A 20,353-nucleotide genomic window follows, 5' to 3' on the forward strand; every position below is an offset into this window, starting at 1 on the left:
AAATCATTCCTTGAGCGACTATGACATTATTGAATCCAAGCAACACAATAAGGAATTCCTGTCTTGGCATCTCCCACTGAGACACAAATGCCTTTAACCAGAGGGGTCAGAGGACCTGGAGTGTTTCAAGAACAGTTTTTGCTCCCAGAGGGTTTGAATCATTGACCTTTTGGTTGACGTACAGGTTACTCTTTACCACAGAATTGTCCACACTGCACATGGTTTATTGCACTGACTGTTAAGCAGTTTATTGGAGTCCTTTATGATTTGTTATTTGCACTGCACTTGAAAGAGAAGCTGTCAGTCAAAAAGACCAGATGGTACTGTGACATTTTCAAAGTTTTTACTCTGCTTTATCTTAAAGAGGCTCTGTGGAACTTCTGTGTGTGTTTTGCTCGAAGCTGATCGAAGCGACTCCACTTCTAAAGAAACGTTAGCTACAGTCATAAAGTTTATAACTTTCTGCACTGCAGCAAGGAACATTCACTATACAGTGAATGTTAAGAACAGGGAAAGTTTTTATAAAGGGGATATTCTGAGGGTTTGAGACGCTGGACAAAGAGGGGAGGAATCTCTCAGATCATCACCGCAGTCTTTAAAGTGGCTATAATCAAATGGCAATGTGAAACAATGTGAAGAAAGTGGATGTAGTAATGGACCTACGCAGACTTATTCTCCTTTATCTGCAGCTCACCCATGAGCTTCATAGCGAGTTTCAGCTAATTGTTTAGCTATCCGCTCCATAAATTTGATGTGTTGGTTCATTCTCACTGCTATTATTGCGTTATCTTCAGTCGTAACAGACAGCTTTTTTCAGGGTAAAAGCTCTAAAAACCCATGGTACACTACCTGCCGAGCACCAAACAGCAGAGAGACACAGTTAGCAATCAGCTGGTGAGCATAGTAATGCATTTAGCAGGATAAGAGCCAAAGATTACACTCAGAAGATGGCGGAGAGACTACAGAGAATATTGGACTTACACTTGCCAAGTGGCCAGAAACACTACTCTTTATGAAACTTCAGGTCACAGGTCTAACATGTAGTTTGCCATATGCTGTCACCTTTTACTGTGTGCCACATTATTTACATTATTTATGGTTGCTGCTTCTTTTTTCTCTTGTCTGTTGTTTATTGGTCTGGACTGCAATCTCGATGTAGCTGATAAAATATGGCTTCCGTGGATGATGGTCATTGTTTTCTTTTACTGGTGTGGTCACTGAAATTCCCTTACACCGTTGCACGCGTGCACGCACACACACACACACGCACACATGCACACACACACACACACACACACACACACACACACACACATCATCTATATCATCCTCCTATTGACCTTAATGAGCCGTTGGCATCTAGGGAATTTGCTGAGGTCACCAGAGTGCAAAAGCAGTACACAGTGTATATGATATTGTGTGTGTGTGTGTGTGTTCGTGTGTGTCAGCAGAATGTGTTGTGATAGAGGAAGGAAAGACTTGACTGAGAAAGATGGGGGAGATAATCATCCTCCCTCCGCCCTGCTCTGTTTCTTTCTCCTGCTCGCTCTCTGTCCATGCCTCTCTCTGTATCTACACAGTTAATATTTCACATTTTAGGCATTTTCCAACTTTCTTATCAAGAAAAACTTTCAGCGAGTAAGCAGACTGTGATGTGGTGTTGTGCTCAATGGCATTTTGGCAGGACACATGGCTGTTAGTGCTTACGATCCCCTCATGTTTGGTGTGTTTCTGTGTTTTTCAACATACAGGATATCCTGTTCTCTGACTCACTGTTTATCTCTTGTGGTTTGGTAGCATTTTGGCACTCTTGCACAATCCCGCAGCAATACAATCTGTCATGTAAGGCCTCACGTTATACAAGAGGACGCACACATACATTCAGTACATGTAATGTACGTGTTTGCTCACTGAAATACAGAACTTTACAGGAGGGATGAATATCATTAGGTAGCAACTATTCATTCATTGTTTAACTATTAAATTGATCACCATCTATTTTGATAATCGAGTTATCAGATTAAGTAATTACTTCAGAAAAAAAGATATACAAAAAAAGACAAAGAAATTTGAGGATGTCATATTTGGCTTTTGGTAACACTGATCGACATTTGTAGCGTTTTTTTAGAAATCGTATATACCTGATGACTCATCGATGAATTGTGAAAATAATATTCAGATTAAACAGCAATGAAAAATAATCATAAATTGCACAACACAGCATTCCTGCAGGGGGGACTGGTTATTCTGTTTTTCATGTTATTTTTCACCTCTCTATAGTGTCAAACGCATTTACAGGATTACGGACACCCTCAAACACACCAGAAGCAACTGAGTGCCTGGCTGAACTCAGGCGGGTGCACAGAGCTAAAACAGTCTGTCTGATAGGATGACTTGGTCTCAGTACAAACAGGAACACTGTCTCTCTGCTCATCTTTTGATCATCCATCGCTGATCTTTAACTCCCCTGCAGTTCCTTGGCTTCCTCTTGTGTTGGCGTATTTATTATTTTACAAACTCTGCTCAGTTTGCCAGAGCCCATTTTTTTTGGTCATTCTTTTCCAGACGGAGTGTTAAATTCATTCAGGCTGATTCTGCCTTCTGCTCAGTCAGTAGAAATATCACAAACATCTAGTCACCCTGCAAGATCGCTGCAAAGTGCCTTAGGGTGTACATCTCGCACTCTTATTTAGAAATGTATAATTTACTGAAGCTTTAAGGAAGAGGTGAATAACCAAAACGCTATCTCAAACTTAATACTCCTAACTTCTCCTCAAAAAGTCTTCTTTCTGCTGTTTCTTAAACCACTCACTCTTTAAAAATAGAATATTCCCCGTGGATAAAAGTACATAGAGCAAGTCAATAACAGTGAGAGAGATAAAAAAAAACAAAAACAAACTTAACAGTTATAAGAAGGTCTCAAAGAAGAAAGAGTCTGCCTTTCGTTTCACTCCTCACGGACCGTTCAAGCAACCCAAACAAGTACATACACTAACATATCCCAGCATGTCACATCAAATCACCTATCCAGCCACATCATGTCACAATGCCTCGCAACACCCAACACCACACCTTTACTTGATTTATCGATCTGTAGTGATGCAAAGTAAATAAAAGCAATAAACTAACATTTGAGGTGCTAAAATCTGCCGTTGCCAAATGTCCTCACAACTTCAATCGACCATTGAAGATTAAGATTTTTTTTTGAATGATGAAAATCAAAAAATCAAGTTAGAATTTGTCTAATAGTTTCTTTAAGTCATTAATTAATTGGGGACACAGTGGCAAAGTCTATGCTGATACCACAGCTACGTGTATTTAATGTCTACTCTCCAGTCAGCCGAGATCAGGCAGAAAGATACACTGGAACCAGGGTGGAAAGAGAGTTAAAGCCATAATCATTTGTACATAATGTTAAGTGGTGTCTGCTAGATTAAGGGAACCATAGTTGCTGTAATTTCCTTGGAATGTGTCAGGAAACCTCCTATATTCAACCACCATCAGAGAGAAAGAGAAAACCAGCCTGTCCAAGCCACTTTGCTCTCTGCTCACCCCCCCATATACATATTTTTCTCTGACAACGTCTAAATCGGATCAGTTGAACTATGTAAGCTGCTTAAAACATCGAAGGAATTCACTGGCACCTTGGCTTGATGAACACAACGGGCAGTAGGGTGGCTTAGCCTTTCCTGGGGATTATGGGAAGAATTTGAATTTCTCAGCCTTCTTAAACATCCGCCGGACCGCAGCTGGAGTGATGACTTTCCAGGAGAGAAATGTCGTATATTCATTTGCTGCCCAGGGTTTGACTGATTAATCCGGTCTTTACCAAATCCTTCCAACAGAAAAGCTTAACTTTAAGAGACCGAGGAGAAATAAGAGAGACGGAAGCATGTAGAGAAACTGACGGACAGAATAATTTACAGAGGAAAGATATAGAGTCCCAGAGAAAGACCTACATGGATAGATGAAGACTCTGAGGCTTCAGAAAGACTTACAATGAGATAGAGACAGGGATTTACAGTATAATGTAAGATATTAGATGGATCAAGTGAAAAATACATGGAGACAAACAAGAAAGGTACAGAGGGAGATTTAGAGAGTTTTTCAAGGGAAATCTTAGTAGTATCTGTAGCTAGCTACCACAATATCTTCTGAAAACTTTTATTAAAACACTTTATCGGAAAAAAGATTTTGACTATGACTCTGATCTAATAGCCTACAGATAGATGTCGTAACTATGTACTTTTGATGTTACATGGTGTTTCTGTCTCAGCTACTGAGGCCCTATCACCTGTTCCTGCACTATTAATTGAGAGGGTAGGATCATAAGTTTTCAACACATAACTTTGTTATAACGTAATGAATTTTGTTTGTAGTTAGCACATACATCACGTCTGACAAGTTGTTACAAACCTTGGATTTGTATTTACGACCCTGGTGTTGGACTCAAACTGTGGGTTGCTTTAAGTTGGACCAGTTTGCCATGAATTTGTCATTGCATCAAACTGCTTACGTTTGTTCACTCCAGCAAAAAATGTTTCCTGTCTAGAAGACTCAACGGTTACGAGGACACCTTACTTATAACATTTAAGAAAGAATAACACAATAAAATGAACAATATTTTAAAATCACAGTGCAGTTTAGACCTGTCATAGAGCTGGGATGCTGTGACTTAGATGAACTTTTTCCTATGCTACACCCCATATTTACAGAGGAAAGTACAGAGTAAGTGCAACTAAATCCATACTAGAAATATCTTAGACTAAGAGTACAACTACTTACCGTATGTGCTTATTGGGATGTCACTGAACAGGAAAAAAAAACACAAAATAGTTGATTGATTTGATTATTCCTGCTTCCTTACCCATGAGCAATTGAAGCATGTTAAGTCATCAATTATTTAGGTTATTTTTAAATATGTTTTATTTATATGTTTCTTATTATTTATGTATTTTATATAAATAATTCAGTCTAGCTCACTAGATATTTTTGTCACATGCTCACTCTTTGCTATCATTGGGGTTTCTCTAGAGCACAAGTTATTTTGAGTTTCCCTTGCCTTACCTTTGTAGTACACATGTGCTTCGGTGCATGAGCTTATTAGTTGGGAGAGGTTTTTTTTTTTTTTTCTGTAACTGAGCAGGCGCTCAGTAATTGTGAGAACCTTAGTAAATAAATCCTTCTCCGGTTACTTGCACAAGTCTTTCTTAAAACTTGTAAAGGACATGATGGATGACAAACTGCACTTAATGGCCGCAGGGCTTAGAAGTCTTGGTAAATCTGATCTGGAGCAAGGACGAGAGCTAAAGATAAGACACTTTACTGGGTCATAGTAGCATACATTTAACGATGATTCTACCTTATATGTCTGTTAAAGCGAATTCTGCAGTGGACCTTCATGATAGAGAGACATATTATTGAGATAAAGAGAAAAAGATGGAGGCAGAAAAAGTCCAACGGTAAGAGAGGGACAACAAAGTGAACACAGATAACTCAGGGTTGTCGAGGCATTTCTGCCGTCAGGAGGAAACAGGAGGAGCATGTTGCCATCACAATAGCCAGGTTGTCAGGCAGTGTTTAGCTGTGGGTCCATTGGGAGGACGGTTCATTACTCAGGCATCATCCAGGACAGGCTTGAAGTTGCTTTCACTTCACTTCCTGGGTTTTACTGTTGAAACGATGTGCAACTACGAACGACAAGTCACTGTGGTTGATCTGACAACTTCCTTCCTATCTCTCTTAACCTCAAACACACACATACACACAGCGTAGATGTGTAAACACGGCTCAAACTTTATTTTTGCCAGCAGCAGGAAACAGAATAAAAAACCTCCTGAATATAAGCGAGTGAGAGAGGGAGAGGTACTCACTCAGTGGAAAGGAAGAAAAAGCAAACTCATCCTCCTTTGTCACACACGTCTAGCATTACAGAGAGGGAGAGAGAGAAACAAACAGGTGTGTTGTACTGCCTCTCACTCCCCCGCCCCTCCTCCTCTCAGTGGGCGGGGCCCAGCTCCTGAGGGACTCTTGAAAGCAGCCAGTCGCCTCCTCCACTCTCAGAGAGAAACAAAACCTGTCAGCTGCACTCCTCTCCTTTTCCTTCTCCACCTCCTTATTCTCATTCATCCTCTCCTCTGCCGCTTTGCCGTTGGGGCCAAAGAGGAGTCAAGATGATGCAGGAGGTGTCAATCATGGTGGCTTACGACGCTCATGTCGTCGACCGGCCGGGCGAGGAGGACACCTTGGCTCGCTTGGTCGCCCACTCCAGACCTCTTAGAGCTCTCAGACCTGTGGTAGGTCTGTTCTCCCATCACTTTGTTTATTTCTGTCTTTTACTGGCTTTCTGGCTTTATCTATTTTTTGTTCCTTCTTTCATCATCTTTTTCCCCTCTCTGGGTGTAATGAGTGTATTCCTGTTTAACTCTGTTCCCAACTTTTCCGACTCACCCTTATCTTTTGCAGTTTTTAGGTAAGAGAACTAGAAAGAGGAATTGAGCTGCTTGTTTTTCTTTTTCATCTGGTGTTGCTGGTTGTCAGGTGGTTTTCTCTCTTCTGTCGCTATCGTTTAGCTCGTAAATTTGTTCAAAAAGAGAGGTAGAACCATGGAGGTTTCACAGAAAATACATGTTGATTTCCATGAGGTACACATTGTTGACTCATGTATGAAACTGTGGGCGTGTTATGTGTTCCTATCGAAAGTGTGTCTGATTCTTGAGGTTACCAAGCTTTGTCAGTCAGTCCATATGCAGAGCTCGTTTGTGGTTGTCAGTTTGTTTCAATTACTGATACAAATCTGGAATCAATGGAGATGTTGTGTCTCTCTCGCTCACTCTGTGTGTGTGTGTGTGTGTGAGTGTGTGTGTGTGTGTGTGTGTGTGTGTGTGTGTGTGTGGATGTGTTTCCCTCACATGGGTAATTTAATTCCATGGCCTAGTTTCTCCTCAGATGCCCAGTTGACTTACCCTTGAATTTTAATATTCAAACTCTCTGACTGCTACCTTATGTAAGAGCAGGGCACCCTTCTCAACACACACACACACACACACACACACACACACACACAGAGTCTTTTTCTGGTAGTATAACACCTATTATGACACTACAGTGTGTGATCTCAGCTTGGAGGTTTGGGACCAATTCCATTTTCTGCTGCTGGGATTCAGGTCAGTAATCTAAAGTAGGCCTGGTACCATTTCTGAGGCACCAAGCGTCTTTAATTGCCTTTAATGAAACAGAGTGGCCCCTCTGTCCTTAAAATGACCTCTGGTATTTACACTGATTGATTTTTATTTTTTTTTTATTGTGTCATCATGTGCAAATAATATGCAAATTATATGTATATAACATACAATCCAATTACAGCGTAGTCTAGGTGAAATCTCAATTCCCATTGGCTGTAGGTTGACAATTTACTTTTGATGTTGAGATAATTCTGAAACTTCTCAAATAGTTCTAGTAAAGCTACTTTTTCATCGCTCTGTACTAAGTATGTAAAATGAGTGGCACTGGCAGCTGGCTTGACGTTGAAGATAAAAAAGTTTGAATTTCTTATTTACAACCCTGAGTGAATTCCCTTCAACACATCATCCTCTGACACCACAGGAACACCTCTGATATCACAAGTGATCACGTCACATCCACATCAGATCCAGTTCATAATTAAATGGCCAGTCGTTTGTTTGGGAAAATTCTTGATGTTGAATTAGGGATAGTCACATGGTTAGCAAGCTATTTTTGTTGTTAAACATACATAAGAGAAATTATATTTGTTGTTAGTCAACCGTACGCAATGTTATTGACTTTGAGTCTTGCTAGCATAATGTTAACTGTCTACCTAACTCCTGAGCCAAAGGGTTCAATAACCTGAATGGACTAGTTCATTTTCCATTGCTGAGTCGAAACCAAAATGTGTTCTATTTACTGGAGCTGTGAACACATATTCCATTGCACAAGAACTTTATGAGACTGTAATGGCTTCAGAAACAGAGAATCACTTGAAACGACTAAAATTAAAAAAAATTTACATTTTTTTATTCTATCATCAGTGAAGCAAAGCATTTGTGGATTTTGAATGGACATTTAATCAACTACAGACAATCCTAACTCATCATCAATCATAACAAGGATTAGGCTAGTTTAAACCCTAAGAACTTGCAAGGTAGTTTGTGTTTGTGTCTTCTAGCAGCCATTTATGTTGCTGCCTGTAGCAGCCTTGAGCGAGATGCTGAGCCCTCAGCAGAGCAGGCTTCACTGTGACCCTGGAATTTCAGGAATATCACTGAATAAAGTTTTAGATATTTTTTGATGTGGAGAAAGTCTGAACATATTCTGGAGTTTAACACTTGAAACGCTTTCCTGCACTACTGTTGACAACTTGTAATGCTGGTCACCTGAGAATCACAACTTGTTTTGCATGTTCACTGACTGTAAGTCACTCTGAATAGATAAAGCAGCTACATGATGAAAATAGAATGTGAGTGTAAAGGGCAGCAGTCTCTCTGAAGGCGAGGAAAGTCAGGGAACATTAGTGACGTTCAAATTTGTGTAATTTTATAGAATGCATGTCCCCACATTTTTAGATTTTTATTGGAGCAGATGGTTTTCAGTCCAATTAGACTGGCGACAAGACCCTAACAGCAGATTTAGAGAAATAGAAGCACTCTGATTCAGTTTATACAGAGGCCATGAAGTTGGGGATCCTGTGTGATTGTAGCTACAGTCGGTTTGTATGTTTGAAGAAAGGTCTGGGCTCTAGCAGCACAGCCCAGTTTTGCGTTGCTTTTCATTACACAGTCAGGCCGTAGTGTTTGTGTATTTTAGGGGTGTTGGAGAATATAATCACTGCTAGACTTAAGTTTGTCCGTCCATGATTTCTGGTTTAATGTGTAACTCAAAAAGAACTTCAAGCTTCACTAGCTGTCTGTGAAACAAAAAATAAGGTAGTAAGATCTGATATTTAAAAAACTAACTCTTTCCTGTATTGTGCAATTACACACAACACTGAAAAGGCCTCTTCTTTCTTATTGAAGTTCTGTGTTTTGTATCAGCTTTGTGGTGTAAACCCTGAAGAACCAGGTTCAGTGCACCAACATGAGTAAGTGTCCTTGAGCAAAACACTGAATCTCCACCAGCTGCTGTTCTACAGCTGACCTTGATCTCTAAAATCTGCTCTCTTCAGCCAATCAGGGTTCAGAGTGGTGAAGACTTAGTCTTCACATTTATTTACCTCCAGTTATTCAGCTTGTATTTTAACAAAAGGACAATCACTTTAGACTCCAAGAGATTAACATTACTCTTATACTGAGGCAGAGACAGATAAATCATGATTGGTAGTGAAGCTGAGTCATGGTAGCATGTTAGCAAAAAGAGAAACAGCAATCTTTAACAACACATGCAGCATGCACAGTTTGTCTTTTACAGGAAATACAAAATACAGAGACTATATCAAATGATGAACACGCTTTCACCTAACTGAAGTGACCACGTATGAGTGGGAAGTTAAACATCAGAGGGAAGAAAAATTGTATTTACTGGCAGAAATCGGCATCAGCAAACCATCGCACCACATGCATCACTTGGAAAGTATGACACAACCAATGTCTGTAGTTGTAGATGCTTGTGGGAAAGTGTTCCAAAGCATTTAATGAGTATGAGAGAGAAGTTGAAAGCACAAGGGGTGGGTGAGGTGGGGGGTGGATTTAAGCGACTCGTGGATGTGTTCGATTCTTAACACTAAAATAGCAATTCTGGAGGTGTTGCAATTCTCAGGAAACACAAATGTCATTCTCTCCCTCTTACTCTTCCACTATCTGATGCATTAAGTTGATCAGTTGGCTGAGTGCAGAATCGGTCCTTTTAAGTATTTTGTCATGTTGTGCCTCACTAAAAACTATTAATTCAGAATCCAACAGAAAGCACAACATCTGATAATTTTGAAATGCTTGCTTTGGTTGTATGAAACATGACCTATGTAAATTGAAGTTTGGACTGAGATGAGACAACCATCACTGCTATTTCAGAATGGAGATCAAGTGTACCATAATAGGGTGAATTGTTTTTACATAGGTCTTTTTACACCCAGATATGGAAGAGAGCTTTGAAGCAAACTATAAAAACATGACTGACCAGATTAAACATGCAATATATAGTTTTTGCAGCTTGGGGTCTCTCAGTCAAAACATTACAAGCGGCAGGCAACTACATGAAGCACATCATTAATGAAAACCAAGAGAAAATTATGGATACTTGACAGTGATAATTTTAACTTAGATAAAAAAGCACATTACTCTTGTTTTTCCGAGTATGATATGACAATGATAACCAAACAGACAAAAAAGCTCTTATTTGTCCCTCCAGTCTTTAGAGTTTTGCCTCCTTCTTTCCCCTACCCCATGGTACATGGGTAAGACAAAACCCCAAAATGAATGAATAATTAATATATACATGAACGAAAAAACATCGGATATAAAAGTAAAAAAACTAAAACATTTGTGTGTATATATATATATATATATATATATATATATATATATATATATATATATATATATATATATATATATATAATCTTTTCCTACTTCTCGCTGAATTTTCGCCTGTTCGCAGATAGTCTACAAGTTCTGACAGCTGTCCAAACTCACAGTTCATTCAGTCTTAAGCTACTTACAGAGAGTAAGCGCGACTTCACCGAAATTTATTGCAATATAGACATGACGTTAAAGGGCTTATTATGAATGTGTTAAACATTACTTGAATTATGTCGGCCAGAAATTAAAATTCACCAATACAATACTGAAATATGTAGTAGTACAGGCTACAGTCTTTAGGCCTGTCTGTTGCCTTCACAGCTTCATGAGTGTGTGAGTAGACGTGTGGATGCCTCCAGGGGAACACCACGTTCGATTTGGCTGCTTTGTTTTGTTACAATAAAATGATTATTAACCAGCCTGCAGAGACCAAGCTGCTCTTTCTTCCCACACAGATAATGACAGAATGAGTCTGAGCTCTGTTATCTGCAGAGGAATTGTGTGTCAGATAGATTACAGTGTGATGTTCATTCACCTCAGCACATCCTGGGTCATAGAGGTCAAGGGTTAACCCACAGGTCAGTGAGGAGGACAGGTAATGGCTGCCCTGGTGGACACTTAGTTCAGTTTCCTTCATCTTGTTTTTATTCATGAAGAGAAATCTTCAAAACAGTGATCTGCTTGGGTTGTTTGTTAGCTTTTTTTAAAATCATTTCAAATTTCAATTTTAAGGAGTATTTATTTTTATTTTTTTTCCCCCCAAAGAATGAAATATAAACAAATCACAGTGATGGATGAGAAAAGACAAAATGGCTGTTTGTAAACAACTGGGACAGTGAAATAATAGTGATATTAGTCACATTGTTGATAATGGTATAAACATGTTATTTATTGTGTCAGATCTGTAAGCACCAGACTACAGCAAAGTGTGAGGAAGTATTTGAGTTTAATTAAAAGCAATTCAATTAAATGCTAACAGTAAATCCTCTCTAAAACTCCCTTTGAGATAACCGTGCTGTATGTTCCTCTGATTGCTCCAGAACAGCCTTGATCCAACCTGTGCCCGATTCATAAAAGCTCTTGCACTCACTGTTCTTTGTAGTAACACTTAAATGACACATTAGAAGTGATGTATTATGTATTCATTTTTTTCTGAATCCCTACATATGTGTGTAACACATAAAGCAAGAAAAAAAAAGGGCTCACAACCACTTCACTCAGTTTAAACAAACACATGCCAGTCTCAGGGGAGGGGTCATGTGACTGAGACTGATCCGCAATCCCCAGCCCTAACGTTTGGCGCTATGGCAACGCTGTTTCCACACTGGGGGGGGGGGGGGGGGGGGGGGGGTACGACGACAAATACCACCTACTTGCAGCACACACACACACACACACACAGTTCAGTATCAGTCAGTCAGTGTTGTCTCATATTTCAGTGCTTTTTGGTTCAAAGCACTAGGCTGATTTTTTTGGGATAGTTTCACTTAGATTGAAAGTGTTTGTGGTATTTTATTTGTTTAGGGAGTTGCATGACCTTCAAGCTATCAGTGCTTATTTGAAAGTTAGACCACACAGGAAAGTCTAATTGTTTAGTCCCTAACTGAGTTTCCTGTGTTTTGGCAGATACTTCATGTGTTATATATTCATGTGAACTGTGCTTCCAAAGTTCAGAAAAATGCACATGAAGGTCTCAAGTTCTGATTTTGTGTCTGCACTGCTTGGTTGACTATGTGATTTTAAAGATCTTGGATGGGCTTCAGAGGACAAGTTGAACTCTCTTTGGCCTCTCTGTATCAAACCTGCCATAACTTAGTGTAACTCCATTAATTTTACATATTAAAGTGTGTTTACAGGTCTTGGGGAGTCATACTGCATATGTGAAAACTTAGTATAGAGTCTTTTGTGGTTCAAGAGGAGGCTGCATGTAATCTGTTAAATTGACCAAAGGGATCACTCAGTGGCTCAGTTGCATCGTGGGTAGTGTAGGCACTAGATGTTGAAAAGAATATGTGGAATAAAAAGGTGATGTCTGGTTCTGCTGTATTAATTACCATTGCAAGTTGCTTTTCAAAGACCCGGTACCTACATTACCCACAATGCCATTTAGCCACTGAGTGACATCACTGAAGTCGATTTATCACATTATCAGTGTGTCTTCCTCTGGAGCCACAAAAGCCTTTACAGCCAGTTTTCTACCCCAAAGTTTCTGTTGTCTGCGTGACATCCCAGTGATTCGGTCTGTTGTGGGGCTTCCCTTTGTGTTTACATTTGAATTACAGATTGTGCTTTAAAGCAGCTGACATGTTCAAAGCATAAACACTTGAAGTGGTAAAGAATGAATCACTCCCCATGTTGTTGTCAAGAGGCAGGGCTACATGTTGTTTCCTGAATCAAACTGCATTGGTAGCAACACAGTGAGGCTTTCATTCGCAAATTACCGAATTCAGAAAACGTTGTCTCTTCGTCCTCCCAGTTTCCATTGTCTTTCATCATAGGGGAAATATGCGACTGTTGGTCACATAGCTCTTAGTGTGAACTGGAAGTTTCAGTTGTCTGAGAATAACTCTTCTGAGTGGCTGATTTACAGTAACATGCACAGTGCAGTCATTTGTTGTCATGGATTGTAGGCCTGTTGTATTTTCACATCATATCAAGTGTGAAGATTGCACAAGTAGAGAACAACATGCAGAGACATGCACTTGTGATAATCATATGTAGAGCAACAGAAAATGGAAACTGCAGCATTAACCACAGTACCACAGTATGTCAGCAGCACTTTTTACAGTTTAGTTAGTTTTTCCTTTGTGGTATAAGAATATCTGCTCTATGCAGGTTATAGCCTCTCAGTTTCTTTTTACGTTGGTGATCTAAAACCTAAAACCTTTTCTTTACTGCAAACATAAAACAATCCATGTCACACAATATTTTGACATATTTCAGACATACCTGAATAATTATGTACTGTAGTGTCAAGTCAGTAAATGTTTTCTACATGGTTGTTGTATTGTTAATAATGATTGCATATGATGATCTGCTGTTGCTTGTCTATGTCTTTTTTAGGAGAGTAAATCAAGAGTGTTTGAGTTTTGGACAGGTTTAGAGAAGCAATGTAAAGACTTCTAGAAGTTTTTTTCGCAGATTGATCAATAATGAAATAATTGTTAGTTGTAGCGCTAGTGATAAATGAGAATCATTTTGTGTCTCAGGGAAAAAGGCAGGAAAGAGGGGTAACTACAGAGAGTGATCATTGCTTTAGCAAATAGCGTCCCTGATCAAAATATTGAAAGCCCAAACAATGCTTTGAGTACAAAACCAAAGAATGCAAATGAATGTCTCTCCTCAATCACAAAGCACTATGATGGGCTGGGCTGGGATTTAATCAGGCAGCTTTGTGTCTATGAAAGTTAAAATAATGATGTCAACAACTTTTGTGGTGTTTTCAGGTTCCAACCAAAAAGCTGAAGAAGTTCGAGAAGGAATATCAGACGCTGAGAGAGAGCCAGCTGCAACAAGAGGACCCTATCGACCGATACCAGGTAGGACGTAATGAGATAAAAGTTATGCTACTTTTCTTGCATTTGCTACTTGAATTTAAATGTAGCCATCTCCTTTTTTGCTACACATCTGAAAAGCACAGTGTAATCATGTCAGAGTAGTCTTGTTTCCTTCAGGTTTTAACAGAATAACATCAGTCTTAGAGAAGGTAATGAAATGCTTGGCTCTTTGCTATGGTCTAAAGTTTGTGATGAAAGATGGTTCTTCTGTTGCAGTGAGGGAATCAAAACACAAATCGCCTTTTAAGAACAAGTATTTGTTAAAAATAACCTTGTTTCTAAGATTAGAAATCTCCATTTAAATACAACTCTGTTTTGTCAAACTGTACCTCAGTTAATATTTGTGACACTGCTTTCATTTGAAAAGTGACTTTTCCCACAGTGCAGGCGCTCAGACATCTCTTACATTTATTTTTGGGCGAAGCTGCCAGAGTGTTGTCAGAATGACTTTACCTTCAGAGGATAAAACAAGAGACGTTGGGCAGATATTTAGAGATTCTGACACACTCACACTGTCAAATGATAGTACCTCTTCCTTTTATTTGCCCTGTTGTATCAGGATTTCTTTCCTTTCCTCTTGCTTTAAATTCAGTTTTTTCTTCCAAATTTGTCTTTGAAATTGTGAGGGTAGAGATTCTTGGAAGATATTACCTACTTTTTCACCTTCTCACTAGAGATAGTAATGTGGTTTGAAGCTACTGATAGGCGACCAAATGAAACGCACTTACTCCAGTGGAAATGCTAAATATTACACCTTTGAGCCATAAACTACAGATTTATACAGGAAAAATGGAATATCTTCGTCCTCAGTTGAATGAGGGAAAAATGTTTGGTGTTCAAGCCAAAACCAAGACAGAGTTTCTTAATTTGTGAAAATTCTAGTCTAGTCTAGAGTCTCCTAGTCAGTTGAATCCTTGTGAATAAATGAAGTATTTATAGCAAATATAAATAAAAGAAACAATTAGTTAAACATTCATGTAAAATCGTGAAAACCAGAAAACAAACTCAAAATCAACTGAGAAATGTTTTGCTTTGTTTATTGTCCTTTTGGAAATTATTTTGTTCAAAGCAAACCGCATATTACAATCAAAGACAGACATTTGACCAACAATAAAGAATACAAATAAACCAAAATGCAAGTTACACACGCCTTAGTTCAAAAGGATTTGTCAAAGAGAGCTGTACTGAAGGTACAATATAAAGGCTCACTGTGCACGGAGGGTCTGCAAAGGTGGGACCCTGAACCTCTGTCCTGATGGTAAGAACTCATATCCACCACACAGAGGGTGTGATGCATCACTGAGGATTGCCTGAACTTTCACTGCTACTAACCAACCAACTAACTTTAATTTCTAGAAAAAAAGAGACAGCTGAATAACGTGTAGCTGTTTGGCAGGAGTAATGTGTTGGTGTAAACAGTGGTGCTGCATGAGCCGCCGGCTCTGGAGGGAAGGAAGGAAGGTCTTTTATTGTCGATAAGATGTTGGATGGAAGCCATCCCTTCTATTACCAGTGGAAAAACTTTCTTACGGAACAAAACAGAAATGCTGCTGCTTGTCCACTAGCACGGGGTTAAATCGGACATGTTTCTATTGAAGGAATGACGTGAATTATTTCACTTCAGTTACTTTATGCTTTCTCAAGGTTTTGATTGTACGCTCCAGATTTAGGTATGTACTCATTGTTCTGTAATGTTTGTTGCGTTTGTTTGAATTTGTCGTGTTTGCTTCATGTGGGAAAAAGTAAAAGGGAAAGGAAGGATAGGAGAGCATGAGGGAGAGTGAGTGAGTGTCCGACAGAAGGGAATCTCCTGTCAGGATCATGTGTTTAAGTTTAGTCTGTGCTGCCGGAGGCTCGATATGAAGACGTGGTTGTGACTGTGGACTGCAGCAGGGTAAGCTGCCTCTGAGCTAACAAAATTTGTATGAGACATTTCGTGCAGGTTCTTATGGCTTTAAGTAATCTTAAACTTTGTTGCGTGCTTTTTCTACATTTTCTGATTTCTATGAGTTGGCCTTGTAGACTGATGTAGATCTTTAGAGCATTTAAACTTTAGTGTAATCAGTCTAAGACATGGCATTTGGACGGCTGCAGCACTAAGACGATGCAGGTCCTTCCCCCAAATTAAACCTGTCACTTCTCCGCTAACAGGAAGTGATTAATCTAATCTGAAGAGCGGCACACAAACAGTCTCAGAGCATGGGACCGTGTGAGTGTGTGTGTATAGATGTTCAGGTTCACCTTTTTTTCTCCATACTTTAATTATTATACAAAAGTTGCTCTATGAATTAAGTTTAAATAAAGTTTATTTTCATTATTTGTGTGTACATATGTCTGTTAATTTGGGGTATCATTGTGAAAATGACAGAATACCAGGGTCAGGTGACTCTCGCTAGTAACCGTGACAAGTCTTTGGTCCCATTGAGGACATCATGTGAGACTGTTTACAGGCAGACCACTAATCATGAGACTCCACTAAAGGGTCTACAATGGGGACTTTAAGAGAGAGAGAGAGAGTGTGTGTGTGTGTGTGTGTGTGTGTGTGTGTGTGTGTGTGTGTGTGTGTGTGTGTGTGTGTGTGTGTGTGTGTGTGTGTGTGTCTGCGTGTGTGTTGTTTGTTTCACTTCTGTTTGCAGATTTGGCACTTTGTTGATGCTAAACTGTAACTAGTCCTTTCTCAGATATACCTGACATTATAATTTTAACAAAATGAGACTTGTGCTGTAAGTGCAGCAAACATGGATTCACATTACAAGTCTAATATATTGTCCAACTCTGTGTGTTTTTGACCAGAGGGAGAACCGCCGTCTTCAGGAGGCCAGTATGCGGCTGGAACAGGAGAATGACGACTTGGCCCACGAGCTGGTCACCAGCAAGATTGCCCTTCGGAACGACCTCGACCAGGTAACACAGCAGCACCACCACAGGACGTTTTCAGTATGCTTACTTTGTGTCGAATAAAAGCCGTTGTGTTAGTTTGCCTCTTTTTATGTATTTGTTAGGTAAGGTTGTATTTGCATTTATTGTTTTTTTCCAGGTTGCCACCATTTGTTGTGAGAAGAATAATATATTCCAAATTCATGAAAATACTCACTGCATCTAGCAAGTAATTTCAGATGTTAAGCTGATTAAAAACTCCTTACTCTGACTAACAGACAAATGTAGCTGTGAGCAGAAAAACAGTTCCTAGCCTTTTGTTAATTTTCCTCAACTGCTATTGTTAATGTACTGTATACGGTAATATACTGTATACATTTCACAAAACAACCCAATAAAACTGTAGTTATGTTTAATAGAAAAGATTATGTACAGATTTTCCAGTGAAATTAAATCCCAAACCGTGTATATTAAACTTGTTGCTGGTCTGCATCTGAATGTTTTTGTCCTGCGTATTTTTTGTGCGAAAATAGCACTGTGCTACAGATGCAGGTATTAAATTTGGTATTTGGTATTAAATGAAGGGCCTCTGTGTGTTTGTGTGTTTACGTGCACTCAGGCAGAAGACAAGGCCGATGTTTTGAACAAAGAGCTGCTGAGCACCAAGCAACGTCTGGTAGAGACTGAGGAGGAGAAGAGGCGACAGGAGGAGGAGACGGCACAGGTAACATCTGCACTCTCTTTACCTTCACCTGGTTAAGCTCAGCCTTTATGACCTGCAGGCCTCATTGGTCATTTGACTCAATGATGTTTGTAGTCAAAGCTTTGTATTCCTTATTTTGTTACTATAATACAGAAATATCATGAGGCAAAACATTTCCCTTTTCCACCATCATGTAGTCAATTCCTTTTCGGTTTTCGTGCATAATTTAAACTGTTCTGAGCATTTAATCCAAAACTATTTTCTTCGGAAATCAGAAAGTTGGTTGCCACACTGGAACAAAAATATAGAATACAGGTTGTTGTGCCATCTCCTCCATTGATGGTTGACTCCTGCTCAAAACTGGTGGAAACACTGATGATACCAAGAATCTTGAGCAGAAACAATTCAATAACCAGAGCTAATTTGGTGGAAAAAGGATAATATTAGTTTGTGTCTCCTGTGAAATTAGTAATTAATCACTTAAATCTTCTTAGTGTTTGACAGTGACCAAAGAAAATCATCAGCATGTATCTTAAAATGACTATAAATCACCTCTCAGAATACAGAATAACCCTTCATTCACTTGTTCCTCAGATTGTCCCATTTCTCATTTTGGGAAGTAGTTCTGTGTGCTCATCAGCATTTAACATATTGGATTTTGTCCCAGTACATTCCCTTTAAAACCTCAATGATATTCCTTTACTAGACTTGTTATGAGGGTTAAAGATAATAAATAACAATTTTAATTAATCTAGGTATCTGTGTGTGTTATTGTTACAACTTCATAAAACATAATTATAACATTACATGTGAGTAGACACTTACTTTCGCTGACATGTATCTGTAAACATGACGTCAAAGTTGGCACCCGCACTTTTGAGCGTTTCTGAGTTGTTCTGACTTGACGGTTTGTTCAAATGAATTTTTCCTATTTTCTGTCATTGGAACTCATTTTTCAAATTATTCCAACATCATACGAATGCACTATAACAACACCAGGTAAACAGAGCAGCTATGCAACAGACTTGTCTCGAAAATAGGTAACACTTCCCTGTTTTAAATAATCTCCAATAGTGAAGACAATCCATGGACTCATAGATATTGGTGTTGATCATTTAAATTGCTGATATCTATAACAGTTGTTTAGTGGTCCGTAAAGAGAGACTGATGCAACATACATATACCGAGCCGCAGTTGCACAATTATTTTGAGCGTCTGTACAGTGAACATGTGAAAGTTTTTAATTCTTCCCAAGGCCATTTTATCACCTTGATATTTGTGTTAACGTTATGTCCATCCATCCATCCATTTTCATCCGCTTATCCGGGGCCGGGTCGCGGGGGCAGCTGCCTGAGCAGGGACACCCAGACTTCCCTCTCCCCGGATACTGCCTCCAGCTCTTCCGGGAGGACCCCAAGGCGTTCCCAGGCCAGCTGGGCGACATAGTCACACCAGCGTGTCCTGGGTCTTCCTCGGGGTCTCCTCCCGGAGGGACATGCCAGGAACACCTCCCGAGGGAGGCGTCCCGGGGGCATCCGAAACAGATGCCCGAGCCACCTCAGCTGGCTCCTCTCGATGTGGAGGAGCAGCGGCTCTACTCTGAGCTCCTCCCGGGTGACAGAGCTCTTCACCCTATCTCTAAGGGAGCGCCCTGCCACCCTGCGGAGGAAACTCATTTCGGCCGCTTGTATCCGGGATCTTATTCTTTCGGTCATGACCCAAAGTTCATGGCCATAGGTGAGGGTCGGAACGTAGATTGACTGGTAAATCGAGAGCTTCGCCTTTCGGCTCAGCTCTCTCTTCACCACGACGGACCGATACAAAGACCGCATTACTGCGGCCGCTGCACCGATCCGTCTGTCAATCTCACACTCCATCCTTCCCTCACTCGTGAACAAGACCCCAAGATACTTAAACTCCTCCACTTGAGGCAGGAACTCTCCTCCCACCTGGAGGGAGCAGGCCACCTTTTTCCGGTCGAGAACCATGGCCTCGGATTTGGAGGTGCTGATTCTCATCCCAGCCGCTTCGCACTCGGCTGCAAACCGCCCCAGGACATGCTGGAGGTCCCGGCTCGAAGGAGCCAACAAGACCACATCATCCGCGAAAAGCAGAGATGAGATCCATTGGCTCCCGAACCAGATCCCCTCCGGCCCGTGGCTGCGCCTAGAAATTCTGTCCATAAAAGTAATGAACAGAACCGGTGACAAAGGGCAGCCCTGCCGGAGTCCAACATGTACTGGGAACAGGTCTGACTTACTGCCGGCAATGCGAACCAAGCTCCTGCTCCGGCAGTACAGGGACCGTACGGCCCTTAACAGAGGGCCCCCGACCCCGTACTCCCGGAGCACCCCCCACAGTATGCCACGAGGGACACGGTCGAATGCCTTCTCCAAGTCCACAAAACACATGTGGACTGGTTGGGCAAACTCCAATGAACCCTCGAGCACCCTGCGGAGGGTATAGAGCTGGTCCAGTGTTCCACGGCCAGGACGGAAACCGCATTGTTCCTCCTGGATCCGAGGTTCGACTATCGGCCGAATTCTCCTCTCCAGTACCCTGGAATAGACTTTCCCGGGGAGGCTGAGGAGTGTGATCCCCCGATAGTTGGAACACACCCTCCGGTCCCCCTTTTTAAATAGGGGGACCACCACCCCGGTCTGCCAGTCCAGAGGCACTGTCCCCGA

General features: G+C 40.5%; 1 protein-coding gene across 3 annotated transcripts in view; it reads left to right on the forward strand.

The window, feature by feature from the left end:
- Positions 1-20,353, forward strand: part of rabgap1l (RAB GTPase activating protein 1-like) — a 128,311-nt gene that overhangs the window by 99,212 nt on the left and 8,746 nt on the right. For 2 of the 3 annotated variants that reach the window (XM_030434353.1, XM_030434354.1), the window contains exons 20-22: positions 13,976-14,068; positions 16,880-16,990; positions 17,583-17,687. In XM_030434353.1, coding sequence (XP_030290213.1) covers positions 13,976-14,068; positions 16,880-16,990; positions 17,583-17,687 — 309 coding nt within the window. Of the gene's footprint in view, positions 1-6,044; positions 6,297-13,975; positions 14,069-16,879; positions 16,991-17,582; positions 17,688-20,353 lie in introns of those variants that run through there. The other variant, XM_030434356.1, reaches the window with a different exon arrangement.

This window comes from Sparus aurata, chromosome 11 (assembly GCF_900880675.1).
Source record: "Sparus aurata chromosome 11, fSpaAur1.1, whole genome shotgun sequence".
Taxonomy (NCBI): Eukaryota; Metazoa; Chordata; class Actinopteri; order Spariformes; family Sparidae; genus Sparus; species Sparus aurata.